This window comes from Zosterops lateralis, assembly GCF_965231275.1.
Source record: "Zosterops lateralis genome assembly, chromosome: 1".
Taxonomy (NCBI): Eukaryota; Metazoa; Chordata; class Aves; order Passeriformes; family Zosteropidae; genus Zosterops; species Zosterops lateralis.
Window position 1 is genome coordinate 51,217,373 of NC_139762.1, and position 23,088 is coordinate 51,240,460.

Sequence of the window (23,088 nt, forward strand, 5' to 3'; positions counted from 1 at the left end):
TCTAGTCACAGCAAATAGTTTTTTACTTTAAAACTGAATAGCCTTGGTAAAACCAATAGATTTATTTAGACTTCCAATAAGCTAACAGAACAATTCCTAACACTTTATCTAAAAAGTTCAACGTACAGAAAAAAAGTAGTTTTCAGAGTACCAAGATTTTGTTTGTCCACTTAGAAGAATGATTCTCGAAGATATCTAAACAATTTAGGCCCAGAAGATCCACTGAATTCAGGCCACATAGCCTCAGGAAACAATGAATCTTGGTTGGACCCTTTCAGATTTCCTCACTCACAGCATTTCAAGTCATGGCATGATGTTGGTGATTGGGACTGAAGGGAAGAGTGACAGTGACAAAAGACAGTCAAGTCTTCATGTGCATCCTCCCACACTCCTCCTGTCTGCTCTCTCTGATGGGCCAAGAGGTTTGTCCCAAGAGGTGGGAATTGCAGGAGGAGCAGTCTGGATGCTCTCATCACTGAGGTGTTCTGGAAATGGGGGGGCTGAGATGTTTGTGATTGGCTTTGGTTCACATCAGCTGGCATAAGGGTATAAAATGATGAGAGTTTTCTGGTGACTTTTTACTTCAAATTGCAGGTAGTTACAAAGAATATGTAAACTAATGGAATTACCATATCTTCAGTGACTTACGGATCAGATTTTACCCTGTAGTTGATCAAGGTGAGAGTGCATGTCAAATCAGCAACTGAAATAGACATCATTACCTAATGTGAGGAAGACACAAACAATATGAAAGCATATAATGGGTTTACCAAAGTCAACACAATGGATATCCTTCTTTGATTTAAAAACCCCTCTGATCCTTGGAAGAAGTGAATTGGTATAGATTTAGCATATTTGATTTTTTCCCAAAAAAGAACAGAGATGGAAAAGAGAATTGTAGAGATTGTTGATGAGATGGGTGAAGTATAGGTCATCAGGAAATTAGAGGACCTCTAATTTGGTTTGGGTCAAGTCATATTTGGTATTATAATAAATATATTTGCACAAGAATTAGCATATGTCTATTTTTTTTTTTTGCCAGTAACGTAAGGTTGCAGAGGTCAGGAAATAATACATAACAAACAATATCCCAGTGTAATCAGCCAAAAATTCCTAGGACAAATGGGCAGCACAAGAATTAATGTCATTGTAGAGGGCACTGGTGAACCATTATCAGAATTAATGTGGATAGTTTGGATTATCTGTGTTTAAGAAGGAATTCAAGGTGCAATGAGTAGAGGCAACCTTATTAGCATAACCAGAGAATGGAACAGGACAAAATATCTTACGAGAAGAGATTATGTGAGTTCATCTTGCTTAACAAAGCAATTAAAAGCTGAGAGAAGATATGATTGCACCATAAACATACAAGGGGAGAGTAAATGTTAGGAAGTGAAAACAAGTTCAGCCAAAGAACAATACTGAAACAAGAATGCATGGCTGCAAAGAAAAGATGCAAATCAAACTGTTAGGAATTAGAAGATTTCTAAAAAAAAACAAAGATGTGAATCTGAAACAGTCGTCCAGATGGCAAAGATTCAAATTATTTTCAATAGAGAGTTGCATAAATTTAGGGAGCTAGACACAGGTTATACATTTTGGCTGCCTGTGACTGTGAGGATCTAAACTCAAGGACCCAGAAGGTTTCTTTCTGTCATATGCCTATAGCATCTGGCAATTTTGTGCAGCATAGTAAATATTTACTTTCTACATAAAAATGATTAGCCTACATGAAGAAGGTAACAAAGCCTCTGCAGTGTCAGCATGTAACAGGAAGTAGACTGGAAATAAGGACAAAGACGTGAGATGAACTACTGGGTGGTAGTGTTAGCAATGGTTTGCCATGTGTGGCATGTTTTTAGTGCAAAGTTAGGGACAACTATGCTCTTTGAATGACAACCAGCTCCCACCTTGACCTTTGTGTGAGCTGTAACTGATTTGTAAGGCACTGCACATAAAATGACTTAGAAGTGGCATTTATGGCAAGATAAAGGCTCCAATCACCCTTGAAAGGAGAGGGGTGGTGCTGAGGGGGAGCACTGTGTAATGAAGGGTCATGAATGCCATACTGGCATTGAGGGACACCAAAGCAAAGCAACTTGTAAATTTAGTCTGTCAAAGTCCAAACCAGTTACAGAAGAGTTACTGATGGCCCTAATTTCCCCACTGCTCTGTGACTAAGATTTTCCACTAGTCAGTTTTAGCCTGTTCCCCAGCTGGATTGTTTATTTGCTGCTTTTGGCTGGCTCCCACATGCCAGATTGGGCACCTATCCCCATCTGCCTATTTGTAACAAGGTAGAGGTGGAACTGGCCTTCTCAGATGAGCCATAAATTGGTTTGTTTGAATATCAGGCATTCCTGCATCACCTGCCTCATCTGAAACAGAATCTCATCTTTCAAAGAATGCTGCTTGCAGTTCTTCAGACCAGGTTTTCTTTTTGTTTGTGTGAAAATTTCATATTGTCCTGGAATAGGATGAGAGTTTGCAAGTACTGTTGTAAAAACATTTGGGTCATAAATTTCCCTGAAGAAATGTAATGTATTTCCATTTAATTTAATAACTTCTTGTGGGCCTCTGGGATGAAGAGATTCCTCAGTGTCCTATGCATTCTTTGACATGTGGCTAATGTAACATGCTCTCCTAGGGGTGTGCTTTGTGGAAAAGTGACCTTCTGCTAGGGAAACAAAATAACAACTCAATTAAAACAAACAATAAAGGTCACACCAGTTTCCCTACTGAGGTGAAAAACCAAGTGGTAGAAAACATAAGCTATATTTACTTTAATATATGGGACTTTGAGCATCATGTGGAAAACTCATTGATATGGTAGAATTGCTTTTTAGGATGCCTCTGGAGAAAGATGCAATGGAGTTATTACAATCTGCAAGAAAATATATTAATCAGTCATGTGTTAGAGCATTCAGGAGGACTGAAAGCTGTCTGGGCAGAACCAAACAGCCATGAGAATCATAGTCCCTAGTCTGCCACTGCTTCTTGTCTGATTTTAGAGGAGTTACTTATGTCTCAACTAAGTAGCGTAGAAACAGCTGAGCACCAGAAGCAGCACAGGACTTTCCATGTGCAAATGTCAGGTGTTAGAGTGCTGTGTGCATCCCCTGCCTACACAGCAAACACACCCATCCTGAAGCCATGCCACTGCTCTCATTAGCAAGCTGCTTCATATGATCCTTATCACAGCTGCCAAGTTCAGTGGTCACTCTTTGGGGAGACTTTTAGGGCACCTTCAGGGGTTAGCAGCCAAGTGCCATCCCTGAGAGTAGTGGTTATAAATGTTTCTAGCTTTTTACTAAAAATAATAAGAAAGATCTTTCATCTCTTACATGTTAATGCCAGGACCAACACAAGCTGACCTTTATCTCTAAGCCTCATTTTTTTTTTTCCCTGTTGCAAAAGTGACTTGCTGTTTACTTACTTCAGAATAGTAACACTGAGACACAATTCATTAGTGTCTGTGGATTGCTTGGAGGTGCTGGGATGAGAGAAGCTACAGAAGTAGCTGTCTTTTTCATTAGAATTACATGACAGTGTCATTGAGAGGGTTTTTGGAAACAGTGGTGGTAAAGGCTTCTTCCCAAATTAACACAAGTACACCGCCTTCAAAATTTGCTGTCAGGATTACATCTTTTCCAAAACTTGGGATATCTCTTGAATGGAAAAATTCAAATGTGATCTGTTTGACAAGCATCTCAGGTATGAAGTAGCTACATTTTCATAGTCATAACTCTAAAATCTACAGTCTGTATTTCATAAATGTACAAAATTTTATAGGAAAGCTCTAAGAGAGAATGCATCCTCTCTTTCTCACTCTAAAAACCAGTTTTAATTTTAAAATCATCAGGAAATTTTGACCAGAGATGAAAGCCCTGCTGTACAGAAAAATTAATACCTTATTCAACTCCACCTTTCTAAGCAATCCTAGCCATTGTCAGCTGACCAGCCAGCTATGAAAATAATCGGGTTCTGTAGATTTACTGGCGTATGTAAAAATTGAGGCTTCAGGTAATTCTACATCTCTGTCAACTGTTCCATGCATGGTGACAACTACAAGACTGCCAGAGGACTTGCTTGATAAATGGAATAGCCAAAGTCTTCAGCCACATTCCTAGTACCATTTTATCCCTGTTTTTTTCTTGGCAGCCTCCCTTATCAGCTGTTTGGAAAAGCTATTTCTGAAATCAAAGAAATATGGTCTTCCCTTCCTTCCTCTGTTCTCCCCTCCTCAGAGATGGCAATCTGAGGTTTTGTGGAAGGCACATGGAGTTACTCTTTAAGATACTGCAAATGTCACCTCTTTTTCATATGAACCTGGAGAGTTAGAAAATCTGCACAATTATTATACCCTAAGACAATATAAGACTTAAGAATTATTAGACTCAAAGACAGCATGCAGTAAAATAATTTAATGAGTGCTCCTAGTAACAACTTTTGTGCTCAGAATAAAACATGCAAACTCCTTTCCAAAGACTTGAAGCTAAGAATTTTAATAGACTGAATGACTTGTTTCCCTAATGCATTCACCGAGTGCAGCAAGCTGATTAAAGTACTGGATACTGTAGGACCTTTAGGTTTCTGGTCTATAGAGCTAAGCTTATACATCATTAACCATGTATTACAGGTACGCACAGGCATTTTACACATAAGGGGGAAAAATAGAAATTGTACATGCAGAATGCTGATTTTAACATTTTCCTTTTGGAATGGTAGAAACTAAAGAAATTGAGAACAGGCTTTGTAAGAAGTCATCCTTCTCCAGTGAGAACTGTATCAGTATGAGAAGGCAATGAACAGACAAAAGCCATCTACTAGTAAATATGTGGTGATGGTCATTATTCAAAAAACCTTTAATACAAAATAGCTGTTCTATTAGAGAATGTGATGTGTAGCTAAAAAGCAGCTTGTCAAAGGAAAGCTTCTTCAGAGTTCAGGGATAATTATGTAATTACCTTACCAACCTAAATTTGTGTTCCTATAAAGGAACAAATTCACATATTAATTTTACGGGACTTCTACAAAAAAGGAAATAGGCTTAAAAAGCAGCAGAGTTTACTGTAGAGCTGTGAAAGGTACTTCTGGAATTCTGCAACTTTAGTCTTCATTTATATGAATTCCAGATAACCATAAGTGCAGACTAGAATGAAACAAACCTAAAAAAATACGTAAAACAAACATTCATTAATAAATGTGTAATTTAGAAGAGAAGGTGATTTTCTCTTTATTACTGAACCCACAGTATTTATTACTTTTTAATTTGTGACCTGTAGAACACTTAAGTCACAGAAAGGCCTTCTCCTGGGGCTCTGAAAATTTCAAACAATTTTTTCCAGAGAAAAAGGGTAGAGTGAATGCAATTACATTGAATGAATTGCTTCGTACTTTTTAGCAAATACAGTCTGCATGGTTCTTACATTTGTCTTATATCTTTTCTTAAAGATGATATTTCAACTTCTTCCATCAGGAATCTATAATCTAAGTTTAGACTGAGAGACATGAATTTATGTATAGTCCAAGTCTCAGCAAAGTCAGTGGATCTCAAGCATAGGTTTAAAATTAAAGTCCTATTTAATGATACTCTGAGCACACTGCCACTTTCTTGAACTGGTACATCTATTCAGCAAGCTACTGCAGCATGATTATTATTTACCTTGAGCTGAGCTCAAAAGAATTTTAGTTGCTGTCAAGTCACCTTTATACACTGACAGTGTCACTTTTTAGCTAAGTGAACAACAACATGGTTGGACTGATTGGTGTGGCTGGGAACACCTTCCATAAAGTAGAAGAGCGAAGAAGATCTGAAGTCAGCCCACCTCAGCTGACTCTAAGTACTACTTAAATTCGAAGGGAAACTAGAAATAGCTGTCACTTTAATATTAAAAGGTTTTGTCCCTTGGTAAAGCAAATAAAACTATTCCCTGTGACTCCATAGGAGCTATTTTGATTCACACAAGTTGCAGATTAGAGAAATTGGATTAAGCAATGTGAACTAAATTTGTTGTAGAAAGAAAGAAAAAAATGTCACCCAAATGGAATTTGGCATTTTATTCTTACCTGGAGGGAAAAATTTAGATGCATTTTAAAGGAGCCTCTTGGTGGTATCTAAATTTCACCAAGAGGTGAATTCTGATTTGTGTGTTTAAACTTTGGGAAGTGTTGAAAATGGCTCTTTGGTTTCAAATTAGATGTGTGTATGTAAATCACATTGAATCTGAATATAAATATAGATTATTTAGGGTCCACAAGACAACTGTTTCTCTTTCAACATTAATGACTCACTGACTTTTGTGCATCAACATTTAGATCTGGGTCCATGGCACCCATGAGTAGCTCCTGCAGCAAAAGGAAGCACACACTCTTTTCCCAGTGCCCCAGTGCTGGAGTACAGGGAGGCTGTAACGTGCTGCTAGAGGCTGTAATAATAACCACACATAGCACAGAGGACCTCTCCCTGCTCTCATTTATGGCAGGGTCAGGGGAGAACAAAGGAGACATAAAACATCTTTCCCCCGAATTCAACTGCTTCAACTCCACTAAGCAGAATTCAGGCGCGGCTGAGGATTTCAGCACCTTCCTTGAAAGTTTGCCCCTGGGCCATTAAAAATGGTTTGAATAATAAAATTGACTTGCCTCTTGGTGTCATTATACCCTCTTTTTCAGATCAGTGATTTTATTAACAGATAATGCTGATAAAGATTTATTTTTATGAGATTTTTTATGGCTTTTAAATATCATATGCAAGTTTTCAGCTCTTCGGCTCCTTGCAGTGCTGATTAGGGTGGTGTCTCTTTTTTCTTTCTTTCCTCTGTTTCCAAAGCAACCATGAAATAAAATAGAAAAGCACACAGAGCTGAAGACATAAATTTTTAAGAAATAATTCTGACATGCAATTTTGAAAACCCTTTTCAGGTCAGTGTCATTTTTGTAATTGATGTTACCAGTTTTATTCCTCTTTGTATTTTTCCCCTCAATAAACAATTCAAATATACTTCAAGCACTCCTTTCACAAAAGCCAACTTGAAAACATGTCAAGCAGCCTGATTTGTGAGTTTTTCCAGGATTTAGAGAGCTTACACTAAATGGTACACATATTTTACTAAATGGTACACTTTTTTTGAAACCTACTATTCACCATAATACTTCAACTGCTGAGAATAGTAATAGGAAGCCTATACTTACATTTCAGCTCCAGTTTGATGAAGTCAGTGTTCCCCAGATTCTCAAGAAATACCCCATCTGAGGCTGATGTTTTGAAGTAGAAAGAGATGTCTGCACTGGTTTCCCCTTGGAAAGTGGAGAAGTGGAGGTAAGATGATGAAGTGACGAAAGAAGCCGCATTCCAGTAATTCCCTGCAGAGGGGAGACAGGAAAGACATGTTCCAGTGCTCTCTTGAAGCTGTTGGAAAAATTGAAGATTTTAAGGTCCATCTATGCTACAGTGCTGTCTGTGCTGAAGAAAGAACTCCAAGTACCTTGATTCTTGCTACCTCCATTTTGTTTTTCTGGGCATGATGTGTCAGGTTTCAGAAGACAGAGCACATTAATGGTAAATTTATTTTCAAGCTCTTAATTTATCATATCCAGTCATACTCAAATGTTGTTACTATATGCTTATTATACTAACACTGAACTCATAGGAGATCAGACAGAGGAGCAAAACACTAATTTGGTGTCTGCCTCACCTCAGGCACATGTTTTTTGCTTTCATATATTGCTTCATGTATGACTTACCTGTCTTCAAAATTATTCTACACAGCTACACCAAATGTAGCCATGTCTATTAGAAGTCAATTAATTTAAATCACAGGAAAAATCCAGTAAATGAAGCTAATCAATACAGACAAAATTAACATATGCACCTAATAGTCCCCTATTGCATTCCCACTGGAGAAATATAATTAATGACATCCAAGAACTATTACTGTACTTTAGCTGGAATGACAGTCAAATCCAGTGGAAGGTAGTGTTACAAGGCAAAAAAAAGTCATAAGATATAGAAGCAGGTAAGATCCTCTTAATAAGAAGATCATAAGATTCATAAGAGAAAGCTTTGGGGTGACCTAATTGCTGCCTTCTAGTACCTGAAGGGAGGTACAAGAAAGATGGAGAAGGACTTATTACAAGGGTATGCAGAAACAGGGCAAGGGGGAATGGCTTCAAACTGATAGGCAGTAGGTTTAGATTAGATATTAAAAAGAAATTCTTTACTGTGAGGGTGGTGAGACACTGGAACAGGTTGCCCAGAGAAGCTGTGGATGTCACATCCCTGGAAGCATTCAAGACCAGCCTGGATGGGGCTCTGAGCAACCTGGCCTAGTGTAAGGTGTCCCTGTCCACAGCAGGGATGTTGGAACTAGACAATCTTTAAGGTCTCTTCCAACCCAGGCCATGCTATAATGATTCTATGATGATGATGATATAAGTGATAGAGTAAGCCAATAAGAGACTGTAATAGCTCATTTTAGTTTCATCAGAATGCTTATGTATCCAGTTTCAGAAATCTATTAGAATATCACTCATGATGTCATCACAGCTGAGTCCTTAGTATTCCAGCTAATAATCACAGCAATAAGCTGCTTTCCATTCCAGTCAAAAGTCCCAGATATTTGTTTTCCATTGTTTGATTACTGAAGAAGGTGATAATGCTATTATTTGTCTGGCTAGGATTGGATGAATATGCATGAGGATGACTGAAGCTTCAGAAGATCAGCTGTGATGATATATTACACCATGGCCCACACCCATGTCAAAAGTTTTATTATTTGAGTAATTATTAATCTCTATTCAAATTTAAATTGAACATCTGGATTAACAGATGTTTTTATGTATAAATACATGCATACTATTGCTTTCCATAGTGTTGTTCCATGCCCTCTGTTTAATTCTGCCTCTCTCAAGGATGCAGGGTATTTGGAAAAAGGAGCCACTTTCCATTTACTTCAATGTATCCCAGGAGGAAAATTGTGATTGAGATTTTGTGTGTGTTTATGTGTAAATGCACATTTGGGCAGTGAAAATGAGAAGAAATAGGCATTCATGAAACAGGTATGGGTTTGTGAATTAACCAGTTAGGCTAGATCAGCTAGTTTTCAACATGTATTTACCCTACTTATACAAACCAGTAATTTTCAGATTGAACGTTACTGATGATTTCTACAGAAATGTCAATAATCTTCATATCATAAACCTGCTTGGGCAAGTAATATCTGCTCGTTATTTGCAAGCTTGTTCCCTGAAAACATACCTAGTGCTAAAGCAGCACAGATTAAAAAGGTCTTGAATTTTTTATCTCATTTGTGGTCTCAGGTCTCTTTCTCTCTCACTTTTCAAAGTGCTCTCTCAATATTAGGGTTGCTTACAGTCTAGATGCATGAGTGCTTTGTCAATAATCTGTTAATACAGGGTCCAGATGGACTTTGTATATGCTTTTCCACTTGCAGATGTACCTGGACATCTCTATTTTCTTTTCCTGGGGCCTACAGATATGCTAGCTGCTGGCAGACCCTCAAAAAAGATTTTACTTCACTTGCTGAATAAACTCACATGAAATAAATGAGACTCAGACAAAAAGCCAGGAATATATTAACACAATCTCTGTTCAGGAGCTAATTTAGCTGCCCTGAACAACCTTGTAGAAACACTTGCAATGTCTTTGTAACTTAAATAAGTATTTAGATCCCTAGCTTTACATTCCTTGAATATTACCAAACATGTTAGCCTAAAACATGAAGAACTCATGACAAGTAAAATCGCTGTGAGCATGAGAGCCATAAAATTCAAGTACTACTGGAGACAGATCTCTCTTCAGTGAGAAAGCTTCCTCACTTCAATAATGAGATCAATACAGCATGTATATTATTATAATTAATATTACAATAAAGGAAATAAGACTAGGAGCTGCTATACGAAACAGTATATTTTCTGAATTATTGTATTTACATATTTTTAATTATCTTGCAAACTTGAAATCATTAAATGCAATTTGACATAGACAGTCTATACAATGCTGGGACACTGTGAGTTAAATCCTTAACTATGAGAGCACATAAGCAAAGTGCTGGTTTGCCCTTACAGGGCAGTAGTTTTCTGTTGTATGTGACCAGTTGGACATTTCAGAGATTTTAGGATTGGTGTTGTTTGTGGGTTTATCCAGCAGGGTCCAGCCCTATGGCAGAGATTTCACACCTTTACCACAGCACACTTGCAAGAAGGACTGTTGCTTCTGAGTGAGACACCAGGGTGGGTTCAGATGGAACCTTCATCACCTTCTTACTGAAACAAAATCAATCAATTTTTATTTAGAGCTACGTACAGACTGCTGAAGAGGTCCATCACTAAGGATTTTACATTTAATTCAGAATGCTGTGATTTGACTTTGCAGAAAGCCTTGGCTGTGGATGTTATTGGTGAGAGGATAAATATGAACAATGCAGACAGAATGGGAGAATCTGCACCTTGAGAGAGACATTTTCAAAGACTATTCATGAGAAATTCCTATAAAGATAAAATCATGTTTTTGCATTCTAGTATACATTCATCTCGAAGCACTTTCAGGGGAAAAAGACTTTTTATTAAGAGTACAATAGAAATGTTTTGCTAAACATAAATAATGATTTTTATCATAAAATGATATCTTTTGATAAGACATGGGCTCCCTAAGGAAATACTGTATAAAAATCCACTTTATAGACATTATTAAAGTTTCTTGCTAGGAACTTTTATCAGTCACTATGCTTCAAAATTTCTTTGGTACATTGTCACAATTCTTTCCTCAAGTGGTTTGAATGTATTGATCCTACATACATTTCTCTCCCACTTTAGGCTGACAAGCTGTAGATGGGGAAAACTGGGACTGGAACTTTAATCACAGAGTAGGGTTATGGCAGCAGGAATATCAGACAGAAGGTGGGAAAGGGAATTTATTTAGAAAGAACACTAAAAATGATACTTTTTTAATTTATAAAAATGTCAGAGTCTAAGGATGATTTTTATTGTATTATCTGAAATACAAGATTATAATTTTACTCTCTTTGTAACCTCAACTATAATTCTGTAATGAAGACCACAGCTCTGTTGTGCAGTTCTGCTGTTTTAAACTTGCTTAATGTTTTAATTTGATTTACACCAATTAAACAGGTACAGAGCATGCTGCTGTCATGGAAGCACAAATGAAAATCAATCAAGACACCAGACAAGCCTTTTCAGTTGTTTGCAACTCGAGATAAATGTGGAGATCCCCAAGACATGGCTGTGTTTCTCATAGAATTGCATGTTTCTTGGTGATGGCAGTAAGCCTTAGGACACAGGGCACGCAGAGGCAGAGGCAGGCAAGGGAATTGCTGACCACAGCAGCAGAGGAAACTGCCATGGCTGTTTGCCTGGATCCAAGCAGGAATCAGAGCCGTGGTTGAGACAGAGGTGCTTCAATGCACCAAGTAACACTTTGTGATTCTGTTTTCAATTTGTGTCAAGGTTGCTCACAGCTCTGCTTCTCTGCTGTGAAAATTAAAATCCAACTCGTTAAGCTCCTGCAAAACACTCTTACTGCTTTCTCATTAGTTTTCCTAACCATGAGTCACAGTGTTCTTTGTAATTTGTATGGTACAAAAGTATCTCTTCTACTGCTCCATAAAGACTCAGGCTCAGACAGAAGGCTGCACTATAATTGCAAAGGTATAATTTTTACAAGAACAGCAATAGTCTGTAGCTGCAAGAAACCACCCCTACTACAAAAATTAATGAGAAGGGACATCTTAAATCTCAGATAAAAACCTGAACTAAGACTTGATATTTTTCCCATGAAGTCCCACCTCAGCAAGAAGGAAGGAGACCCATAATACCGACAGGGACAAACACACATTGTCCTGAGTTATGCAACATGAACAGGCATCTTTTAATGTGTGGCAGCTCTGTAACTTGAAAACATAAAGTCACTGGCCTTATAGTAATCAGCCTTTCAGCTTCTTCCTTGCAATATTTTTGTTCAGAGCTCCCTCGCTGACTCCCATCAATATCTTCTTTCTTAGCATGATTGAAATTCATGCTTTAACACCATCAATTTCACTTTTACATTTAAACCCCATTGAAATGGATAATGGCAATACCAGAACTGTAAAAGACATCAGTGCTTTTAGCCCTGCTAGGCAATCGCACTAGAGAACGAATGCTGCAGTGTCAGGCAGCTCTTATGTATTACAATAGACCAAAAACCTCCAGGGCCCTCATCTGCAGCAAAACAGATTTTCTATCAAAACCATTATGTGAATAAAATGTAAGAATAGTCTTCTATTTCAGAGGAGATGGATGTGTGAATGGAAAACTGTTCTGTGGCACAAAGTAATGGATTGAGATTATCCATACAATTATGCTCAACATATCAAGTTGGTGGGGTTTTTTTTCCTTTCTTCTTTTTCCATTCTGAGAGAGGAACCTATGCATGCACACAGAGAAGTTTGGGTATCAGTACGGCAACAATCACACCTTAGACTCAAGTCTTCAGATCCATTTCAGAGTGGAACTGGCTGTAATGAAAACCAAATTTTCTGTTGGACTTTCTATTTGAAAAGTCAAGGAAAATTGGCAGCATTTCTTGCACTGAGTTGCACTTTATCGTGAAAGATGTAACCATGAGCTCAAAGCAAGGCAGGCACTTTTCTGCCATCAGCACTAATCTTAGGGGAGCTGAGATCCCGGCTTCAGTCCAAGCTGGAGTGGGGGGTGTGCTAGGGGAGAGGAGAGCAAGGATGGCAACTCATCAGCATTCTCTCCTTTGCTGGGAGGACTACAATGCCAGTGGCTTCTCCCTGACTGAATTATCTGCTTGGTGTCATTTTTCATTGTGCTAACATACTTTTAAACCTTTGTTTTTCTCTAGTCTGCAACTCCATGCCACATCTACAATGTTTTAATCCACTACATATATTATATTTCATGCAATATTATAATTTGCTATATATGGTAATTTTTGCAGATCTTTGATTTCTTTGGTACCCCTACAATCAGCTTCAGCCAGACCCAGTCCTGAATTTATTTTCTTGTTGGTAAGTGTTCAGAACCTTGGGTCCCCTGTATCAGTCAGTACCCCATCTTGTATCCTCCCGTGCCTGTACCCCTTTGCCCAGAACCCCGTGTTCCCAGTTTTCAGGACTGCTGAATATATGCTAATGGTGCATATATTCCCTACCCACTGCCATTGTCCTTATTGGTCCTGCACCTGGGCTGCAGCAACCCCATGCATCGCTGCAGGCTGGGGGAGTGCAGCTAGAAAGCTGCTCAGGAGAAAGGGATTGGGGGTTGACAGACAGATGGATAGATGAGCCATCAGTGTGCCCAGGTGACCAAGGGCATCTTGGCCTGTATCAAGAATAGTGTGGCCAGTAGGAGTAGGAAGGAGATCGTCTTGCTCTACTCATCACTAGTGAGGTTGCACCTCAAGCACAGTTCTGTGTCACTCACTTCAAGAAGGACACTGAGGTGCTAGAGCATATCCAAAGAGGTCAATGAAGGTGGGGAAGAGTGTAGAAAACATGCCTTATGAAAAACAGCTGCAGGAAGTAGGGTTGTGTAGCCTGGAGAAAAGCAGGCTCAGGAGAGACTGCCTGAAGGGAGTAAGGGTCTGTCTCTTCTGCCGTATCTTAAAAGAGTGAGAGGAAATGTCATTAAGTTTTGCCAGAGGAGATTAATATTGGCTCTTACACCAGGTGTCTGCATGTGGCACTTGGGGACACGATTTAGGTGATTTAAGTGATTATGTTGGTGCTGGGTTTACAGTTGGACTAGATGCCTTTGAAGGCCTCTTCCAACCATGATGATTCTGTGATTATGTTAGTGGTCAATATCTCATTCTGCACAAAGTAACTACTTTTTACTATTGCCTATACAAAATGGAGTTGGACCATAAGAAGATAACCCAAGATAAAACAAACTAGGTATAGTACTCCTGCCATTAGAAAAAAATAAAAGGTGTTTCATCTAAACAAAATTTGAGGCAGGGCTCAGAATAATCCATGCCTGGCAAGTCTGTGGCCTTGCATACTCCCTACCATACCCAAAGACTAACTAGAGATAGCAATAATGTGTTTCTTGGGCTATGGGTTAACAATTTATCAACATCACAGCAGAATATCACTTGAAAAGAAGTATGCAAATTGCCACTTAATTTAAAATTAAGATGGTAGTGTCCTGATTTACTCAATCTGAACCTGAACCAAGAAAAATAAACCAGAAGGAGCTGCTACACATGATGTTGCCTTAATAGCAGAAAAGTCTTTTGACAACACGCAGGAAAAATAATTCCCAAGTAAACAGATGGAGACTGTATTAGCACTGTATAACAGCAAATTGACTTACCCCCTTTCAGGCTAAATAAAAATATAGGTTAGATTTCAATTTCCAAGCAAAAACTAGCTGTGTATCTTTCAACAAAGTAACAAATGGCTGGAAGTCCAGAACAAAACCTGCTGAGAATATCAATACGTATAGAGATGAGTTCAGAGTTAACAAAACAGAAAACTTAGCTCTGCAGTGGTTACTGTCATGTTAAAGACAATTCAGATTTTAAAATATAAAATCTAGGTTGTAGAATCTTTTTTACATTGACCTTTTTATACCTTGACATTTTTTTGCATTGATCGTCTAGTCCAAATGCCTGACCACTTTAGAGCTGATCAAAAGTTAAATCATGGCTTCAAGAATCTTCTCCTTAAACACTCACTTGAATGCTGACAGGCACTGGGCATCAACCACAGCTCCAGAAAGCCAGTTCCAGGGCTTCACCACCTTCCCAGTAAAAAAAATGTCCCCATGTCAAGCATGAACCTTCCTTGACGGATGCAGATTTTAGCCATTCCCATGTGTCCTGACACTGCGTACCAGGGAGAAGAGTTTAGCACCTCCCTCTGCACTTCCCCTCCTCTGGAAGCTGTAGGGAACAGTGAGATCACCCCTCTTCCTCCCTCACTCCAAACTTCACAAACCCAGTGCCCTCAGCAGCTACTCAGAGGACATTCCTGCCAGTCCCTTCCCCTGCTTTGGTGCCCTTGGCAGAACACATTCAAGGACCTCCACATCCCCCTTCAATGGCAGGATCCAGAATTACATACAGCATTCAAGATGAGACCAACAATGCTGGATACAGCTGGATAATCACCTCTTTGGACCATCAGTCTTTCTGTGTTTGGTGCACTCCAGGGTGAGGTTTGCCCACCTGGCTGCCAGGGCACACACTGCTGACTCCTTTTGAGTCTCCTGTGAACCAGCACTCCCAGAACCCTCTCTGCAGGGCTGCTTTCCTGACAATTCTCCTCGGGTTTATGCCTGACATTGTTCCATGGGGCAGAATCAGGCATTTGGATTAATTAAATTTCATCCCATTAATCAAAGTCTTATGATCCATTCTCTCAGATTCCTCTGCAAGGGCTCTTGTCCCTCAAGATAGTCAACAGCACCTCCCAGTTTTGTTTAATCAGCAAAGTTGCTGATGGTGCATTCAACTACTGTATCCAGATTATTGATAAATATATAACCTCTTCAATTTCTATATTACACCTGATACTCCAAGTAATTCCTAGGGGTTTCTCTTCAGGAAGTTCATTGCATGAACCTTCTCTGAAAGTGAGATTCTGAAAAGGTTAACTGTCTACTCATTTGAGTGTTGACCTTCCACTGATGCTCTTGCCTCCTCCAGCTGTGGGGAAGTTGTTTGGCCTTCACTTACAGACCTTTGCCACCTCTCCTTCTGCATGCCTGCCACTGCTGTGAAATTTGTGGATTTCATTACAGAACTTATCATCTTTTTACATGGGTCCAAGGTCTAAAGCCCCAAACTCCTTTATGCATAACAAGATACTGAGGAGAGCGTAAGTGTACTAAAAAATTTCAAATGCAGGCAAGCCTTAAATTAATTATTTAGAAATTAAAGTTTCATCCCTATTTGGGATCAACGTGAGTTCTCTGGTCAGCAATGAAGGACATAAAACAACTTACATTAACATTGCAGTAAGATGGATAGTAGTTTATCAGCTATCATTATCAATTATCTGTTTTCATAAAGATTCTCAAGTGACGTAACAGTTACAAGACACTGATCAATGTATATAAACACAGATGCTAAAGTTTGCTTTACTCTACCAGACACTATATTTGTTGAGTGAGGGGAAAGTGCAATCACATTTATCAGAGAAATGTTGGAGTCAATAAAACAGATCCAATGATGCAGAAATGTTTCCAGCACCTGCTGTGTTTCCTGCAATCATCTTTGGAAGATCATTTTTCAAAACTCTTGCCTCCTGGTCATAATGCCTAATCACGATACATACCCTGTCACTGCTGGCATCATTACTTTCATCCATCTGAAGAATGAAAGGTCCTGATCTGGCCTGGTTTACAACCTGGAGCTGTGTAATGTGCTGATGGAGCTTTAATGATGCATGTAAACTGGTGTCCTTTCAGGGGAATTTTTTTAAACAATAACTGACCTGTAAACACGAGCTTGCTCACCACTGTGCCACAGTCAAGGCAGTACGTAGGAACCCTGCCATGATGCCAGAATGGTAAACATTAAATTCAGGAGCCTATTGTTGTCCACAAACCATGTTACTGTGAGGATCTGATTCTCTGTTTTCTCTGTTGGGGGTGTTTGTAGCTGTGCAAAACAATTGCAAAACTTTCCATTCCCACCTGGTAATGCTGCATAATCACCATATGTGCAGCACATGTCAGTGCAAAATGGAAGGCAAAGACATAAGGACAATATTGTAAAAAAAAAAAAAAATTCTCAAGAATTCTGCTCCCCTGTGGTACTAAATTTATTCCTTGCGCTGTGGAGGTGAACTGCGGTAAATGGTAGCTCTCTGCTCTCCAGATCCTTAGCTAGGTATGTGGACAATGAGATGCAGCTCTAGGGCTCTGTAGAGTCAGAGCAATTGCATTGGCCAACACCATGTGGACAACATAATCCAATTTCTATTTATTCTGCCATTCCCATTTGCTCTTCCTGGCATGATGTTTTAAAAGAAGAATGTGCTGGGTAATCTTCACACAGCTCTCCCCTTCTACATTTTCTCATTTTCTCTGCTTAGAGCGACATTTTTTGTTCCTATTTGTGACTTTAAAATCACTTGTGTTTGGCTATGGATCTGGACTCAGTGTCCTGGCTCTTTGAGCACCTGATTTGTTCTCCTAGACCAGCTACATTTTCACAATGAAATGTTTTTCAGAATTAAAATGTAAGATGCAATTTGATCTCGATATAGTACATTAACTATTCTTCATGCCATTGATTCCATTGTTATTCGCAGAGATCATGGAATTATTTTGCTTGATCTTCTGTTACTGTATGGATTTCAGACACTTCTGGACTAAAGCTGAGAATATTTAACTCACAAGATATGATTAGGTCCTTTGGTGAATTGCAGTCCTCTAACCTGATGAAACTTACAGCTAAAATAATTTTCTTGAAGTAATAATTTAATTTGGCACATGCATTAATACAAAGTTATGCTGTTCTACTGCTTATTTGTAGAAATATACTTTCAATGACTCCTTTGTTCATGTGCCAGTTCCCAGTTCCCAGAAATTAATAAATACTTCAGATATATATCAAAACTACAGTGGAGTAAAACTATCTTCATTCTTATGGTGCCACTCCAGTTTTATGTCACTGTAACATTATTCCAAGTCCAACTTTGCCTAATTTTTTGGCATGTAGTTTTTATGGACCGTAGCTATTTATATGAGCATTTGCAAAGAATTTGAATTATAGAGATGGACATCGTGTTCTGAATTCAAACAGCTGAGAGCTTAACACCTCCACGGCCTCCCAGTCCTACATTGTCCTAGGAGCTGAGAGGAACCACTGGAGCCCGTGTTATGGTACCATTCCACCCGAGGCACTGGTGCATTGGCTGGAACATCTGCTCTACTCTGTGCTGGAGCCCTGAAAATGCTACTTGATATGCCTATGTTGATATAGACTTTCCCCCCTCTGACTTTGAAAAAAATGTCTTTGAAAAGTAATTTTACAGTTCATTTCTATATCATCTATGGCAGACAAACTTTGCACATGACTGCATTTGAGCATTTATTCCATTCCCTGCCCATTCCTTATCTTTAAAATAACTCATTAAGACTATCACTATGTCTGAATATCTTCCTGTGATCTTACTCTCTCAGCAGTGTTCTAAATCCAAAAACACAGAGTACCTACAAAATTTAAATTTTAAAATAGAAATTTCTTAGTCTTAACATTACCATTAATGCCACTTGTAATATTGTTATCAGAGAGTGCAGTTACATGGACAAACGTAAGTTCCCTATAGAAAGGGGAATTTACTGTAGGAACTGCAGCTCTCCCTCTTCTAACAGACATTGGCTACTCACACTTCAAATTCCACACGGGTGATGCAAGCAAATATATGTAGTGTACTAGCCAATCTAAACTAGAATGCTAATGAAAACTTTTTAGACTAAATACATTGTCATATGGAGACAGAAAAGTTCTACTGAACTCCTGTTGCAGCTTAGTGGTAACAGCACTGAGACCAAGAATCTTAGATGTATATATATATGTTAAAATATATGAATTTAAAGACTAGACCATTAAGCCAATCAGAGTTTGCAGATATATAACAAAGACATAAACATAGCACATCCCAATTAAAAAAATATCAGCTTTACCATAAAAAACAAAACCAAAACAACAACAACAACAAACACTAGCATAAATAACCCAAGGTAAAGGTTTAACTGCCCTAGAGACCCCCTTCCAACCTCAACTATTCTGTGAAAGTATAAAGAAAAATCAATTTCATACAAAAATTGAAATGAAATTAGTATTTTGGAGGTGAAATGGTTTGTAGAAACAAAACATAACTCTGCATCTGCAGGAGATCTGATTCTGACCTCTTGCAAATCACTTAGACATAGCTCTGCTGTTCATGGCATTACACTCAATTTACACAAATCCAAGAATATTTACTCAGTTTTTACTTCACAAATCTTTTCCATCTCAGCCAAAACACTGTGCAGTGGAAGAGAAAAGGGTGTAAAAAAGATGTCTCATAAAGACTCAAGGTTTTTTCTCTTTCCTTTTCTTCCCTGCCTGCCTTTTGTAGGCTTTCCCATCCTAAATGTTTCTCTACTAAACAGTCATCCAGAAATTTTGACTTTTAAAAAATGTTTCAGCTGGCTTATAACAACAGAAGATTGCAGATAAAAACTGCCTTTAGACATTTTACAAAGCATGGCACTGAGTGGGAAAAACATGAACATCTAAAACTAGACTTTCAGAACACAAAAGGAACCCCTTGCAGTGAAGATTTTTATCTGAAATAGAAGGTGACTCGGGGTAAAGGCACTGTGCCACAATTTAGTCATTCTAAATTCAATTTCTTGCCTCTGACATGCTTAGCATACATGACTCTGGCCAAGTTGTTTATGGCTTATGCCTCCAGAGTCCAAGATCTCTGAGGAAGAAAATACAATTTCTCTTTCTTCCTTTATAAAGTATTTTTGAATCTTGATCTTATAGGATTGTCAAAATTTGCAGCAAATTGTGGTTCCAATCTTAGGCTGCAAGAGGCAGTTTTTCTACTTGAAACAGAGTACAAAACTTGGCTAGAATTTGAACACGCTCCTATGATACAAGAATTGACAACAATTTTCCACAAATTTACTTCTTACTTTTCACATTATCCAAATGCATTGGTATTGGATGAAGTCATTAAATGAGTGTCAAAATAGTTTGAAATTGGAGAACACAATGTGGCAACGTTATTTATGGATAAAAAAGATATACACGCATAAATATTAGATCTAACAACACTTAAAAAGCAAATATGACAAATATTTTAATATTTGCTTAAAAACAAACATTTCTTCACAGTGTTTTGTAACCTGGTATGACTGTAATAATCTCATTATGACCAAGATACCCATCATGGTGCATTACTCATTATGACATTTCTTTCCAATATAAATTCAAATAAGGGTAATAATGTTCTTTGATCGTTAATGATTACTGGTGGTTTTTATTCAGACTTTGTTTGAACCTCAAAAGCACTGTATCACTTGTACCATCATGAAGCCCAAAGCAGAAGTCCTCCTTAGGGGTCCTTTTATAAGAAGAATAAATAAATAAATACCTGACATGGCAGATCTAAACTTTTTGAAAGGGAACATCACAGTCATGCTTACTATCAGAGCTACTAGACCAGGCATTTGGTGTTGGGAAAAGGTTCAGGCTAAACTAAAGAATCTGAGCTATGGTCTGTATTTGGTCTAAATAAGAAGCTACTCACAAGCTGTGAAGAGTTTGGGCTGCGGACACCAGAGGTGTACTTCGCTTTGATCTGCAAAGTCTTTCTTCTTCTGAAAGAGGGAAGGGCTGTACTCTGACACTTCCCTTTACAGTTTCCTTCATGGGGAAAAGACAGTATTTGTGCACAGCAGTCTTGATTCTCAAATGGAGAGGAAGGGCACAAATGGACCAAAATATACTTATATTGATCAACAGAGATGTCAAATATACATTTAAAAGGCGGTCTTGGAGAAAAGAATGCCTGCACAGAAACTGATATGAATTGGGATCTAATTTAAGGAAACCATGTAATTTCACAGGAATTTGTTACTGCATGACAATCTGTTCTTGGAGGAAACTCTCCCAAGGACAAAAACGAATGCAGCTTTTGTCTAAGGAAATACTGACATGAATCAAGAAACACCTTGGAACAAAACCAGAGCTAACCCTGGAGATGGAAGCACTTGAGCTGTGCAGATGTACCCAGGTCACTGAAGCTCAGACACCTCTCCAGGACTGAGGTGGAGGGGTGGGGATTTGAGAGCAGAAACTGGCCTGCACAATCTTTCCACAGCCAGCACTAAGACAGGCTCTCTGCCCTGCTTTGTGTTCTTGTCATTTACTGCCTGGGCTTGTCTGGAGTTCCTCACGTAGACAGCGCTGCACTGTGCCTTGTACACTTAACATATGCCTGTGCTAATTACCTCAACTGCAGCGTGACCCTCCAAGTGGGGCTGCTCTGGCTTGGATTCTGCCTTCATGTAAGTCACTAGAATGGAAACTAATCTTAGTCCTCCCTTTTCAGACTATAAATAGACAGCCTGTAACCAGCATTGCAAGTTTCCTGTGTAGTCATCCCTAACAGAGAGAACAGCTGGTAAACTAGGCTTCTGACAGTGAATCTTTGTGATACCAACTCTGCATGTGATGGTAGGTCACCTTCTCAGCCATCTTAAAATGTTTGCTTAAGAACACACTTACCAGAGCATTTGGCTTCAGCCACCACTAGCTCTGGTTGGTGGGTACTTGACCTGGTCTGCTGTTGTCTTGTGTTTGTAGCCATTTGTTCCTGAATTGTTTAGTATTCTATGGGAGCTTGAAGTACAAATAAATACAGGATAAAATAGAAAATTTGATGAGGAGGAACCAAATGGAACTCTGTTTTTGCAGTGAAGGCAAAACTGGCACCTGTGTTTATTGTGTCTCTTTGCAAGTGAACAGCTTATGTACATACTATTATATATGCATGTCAGTATTTGTCAGCAATCCAGGCTTTTACTGTTTTTCTTTAGAAACTTACTCTTATATTTTTTCAGTGACAACTCAGGCAAATAATGGACTACCACATAAAGATAGCCATTCTCCCCACACATCCCCTCTTTCTCACTCCTTCCTTCTCAATCCCTCACCCAAAAACCCACCCCAAACAAGCAAACCGGGAAGAATAAAATGAGTAATAATTAACAACAGATTCAAATTTTATTTTTTTCTGGGAATTTGAATGAAAGCCAACAAAGGGTTAGCAAAAAATCATCTCAGAGCCTGGTCACTGCTGAGCTTACCTTGTCATTTCTGTTTTCATTACTGAGCTTCTAGCAGAACAGTTGAACCTGCAAAATGTTCTTTCTCTCCCATGTGCTGAGCACAGTAAGCCAGCTGCTCTGAGTGCTGAGGCAATGAGGGCTGGGGAATAGGGTGGCAGCAAAGTGGATTACTCCAGCTGCATCTAAAAATGTATGAATTCTGCAGAGAGAGAGCAACAGGGCCTGCTTCAGAAAAGGGTTGATTATCTTTGCTAAAAAAAAGGTCATGGCTCAGTGGAAGGCTCAAATGTTCATATGAAGGAAAGAAATGTTGCCTTCATGTGAGTAGCATAAGGACAATTCTGTCCATTAAATATTTATTGAGAAAAGTACACAAATATCAAGGATTGAAAGCTTATTTTGCAGATTAAACCTGGCTTGTCAGGTTTTTTTCTGTTGTATGTTTATTTTTTTCTGTTTGTTGGAGGTATTTGTGAGCTTGTTTTTCTCTGTGTTGGACGTGTTGCTTGCTTTTATTTTTTTTAGCTGGTTGGTTTTTTTTTCCCCATCTGACGAGTAATTATACAATTTCTTTGGCTTACACTTATGATAGTACTGGTTAGGAATTTACTGAGAAAAAAATAAGTCTTATTTTGCAAGCATGTCTCCACTATTTTCTTTGAGAGACACCATAATGCTGATGCAAATTTTTAATTTTCAAAGGCAGTTGATAATGCTTGCCCCATCAAAAGACAGAGGAACTTAGAAGTATCATAACCACGTTCAGCACTATTTACCATTTCATTGACTCTGCAAACAGTGTTAGCAGCCTCTTTCTTCAGGGAAAACTGCAGGTTAGCAAAACAGTACCTTTCTGTTCTGTTCTGTTCTGTTCTGTTCTGTTCTGTTCTGTTCTATTCTATTCTATTGTATTCTATTCTATTGTATTCTATTCTATTTTTTCTTCAAATAACTGAAAGAGCAAACAACCCCCAAGTCGAAGAGTGAATCTAGGTAAGAGATTATTTTTTTCAAAGTAATTTGGGTTTTCTTCCCCTGTCAAAGCCATATGGTAATCAAAAGTCTAGCCTTCATCTTCATAAGCTTCTATCTTAGCATTTTTCCTCTTCTGTTACCACTTTTTTAGATTTGAAAATGAATATCACAGGGAAGCTTTGGTGTCTTTACCCCCCTATCCCCTTTCCACCCCCAGTGTCATCCACAGACCTGTATATTTTGGCTTGAGAAAGAAAG

The 23,088-nt window shown here is 38.6% G+C and overlaps 1 protein-coding gene across 1 annotated transcript in view; it reads right to left on the reverse strand.

Annotated features, from left to right (window-relative positions):
* Positions 1–23,088, reverse strand: part of CNTNAP2 (contactin associated protein 2) — a gene marked incomplete at its 5' end in the record, with an annotated part of 1,047,398 nt that overhangs the window by 101,342 nt on the left and 922,968 nt on the right. The window contains one exon of the mRNA XM_083867656.1: positions 7,195–7,365. Coding sequence (XP_083723782.1) covers positions 7,195–7,365 — 171 coding nt within the window. The remainder of the gene's footprint in view (positions 1–7,194; positions 7,366–23,088) is intronic.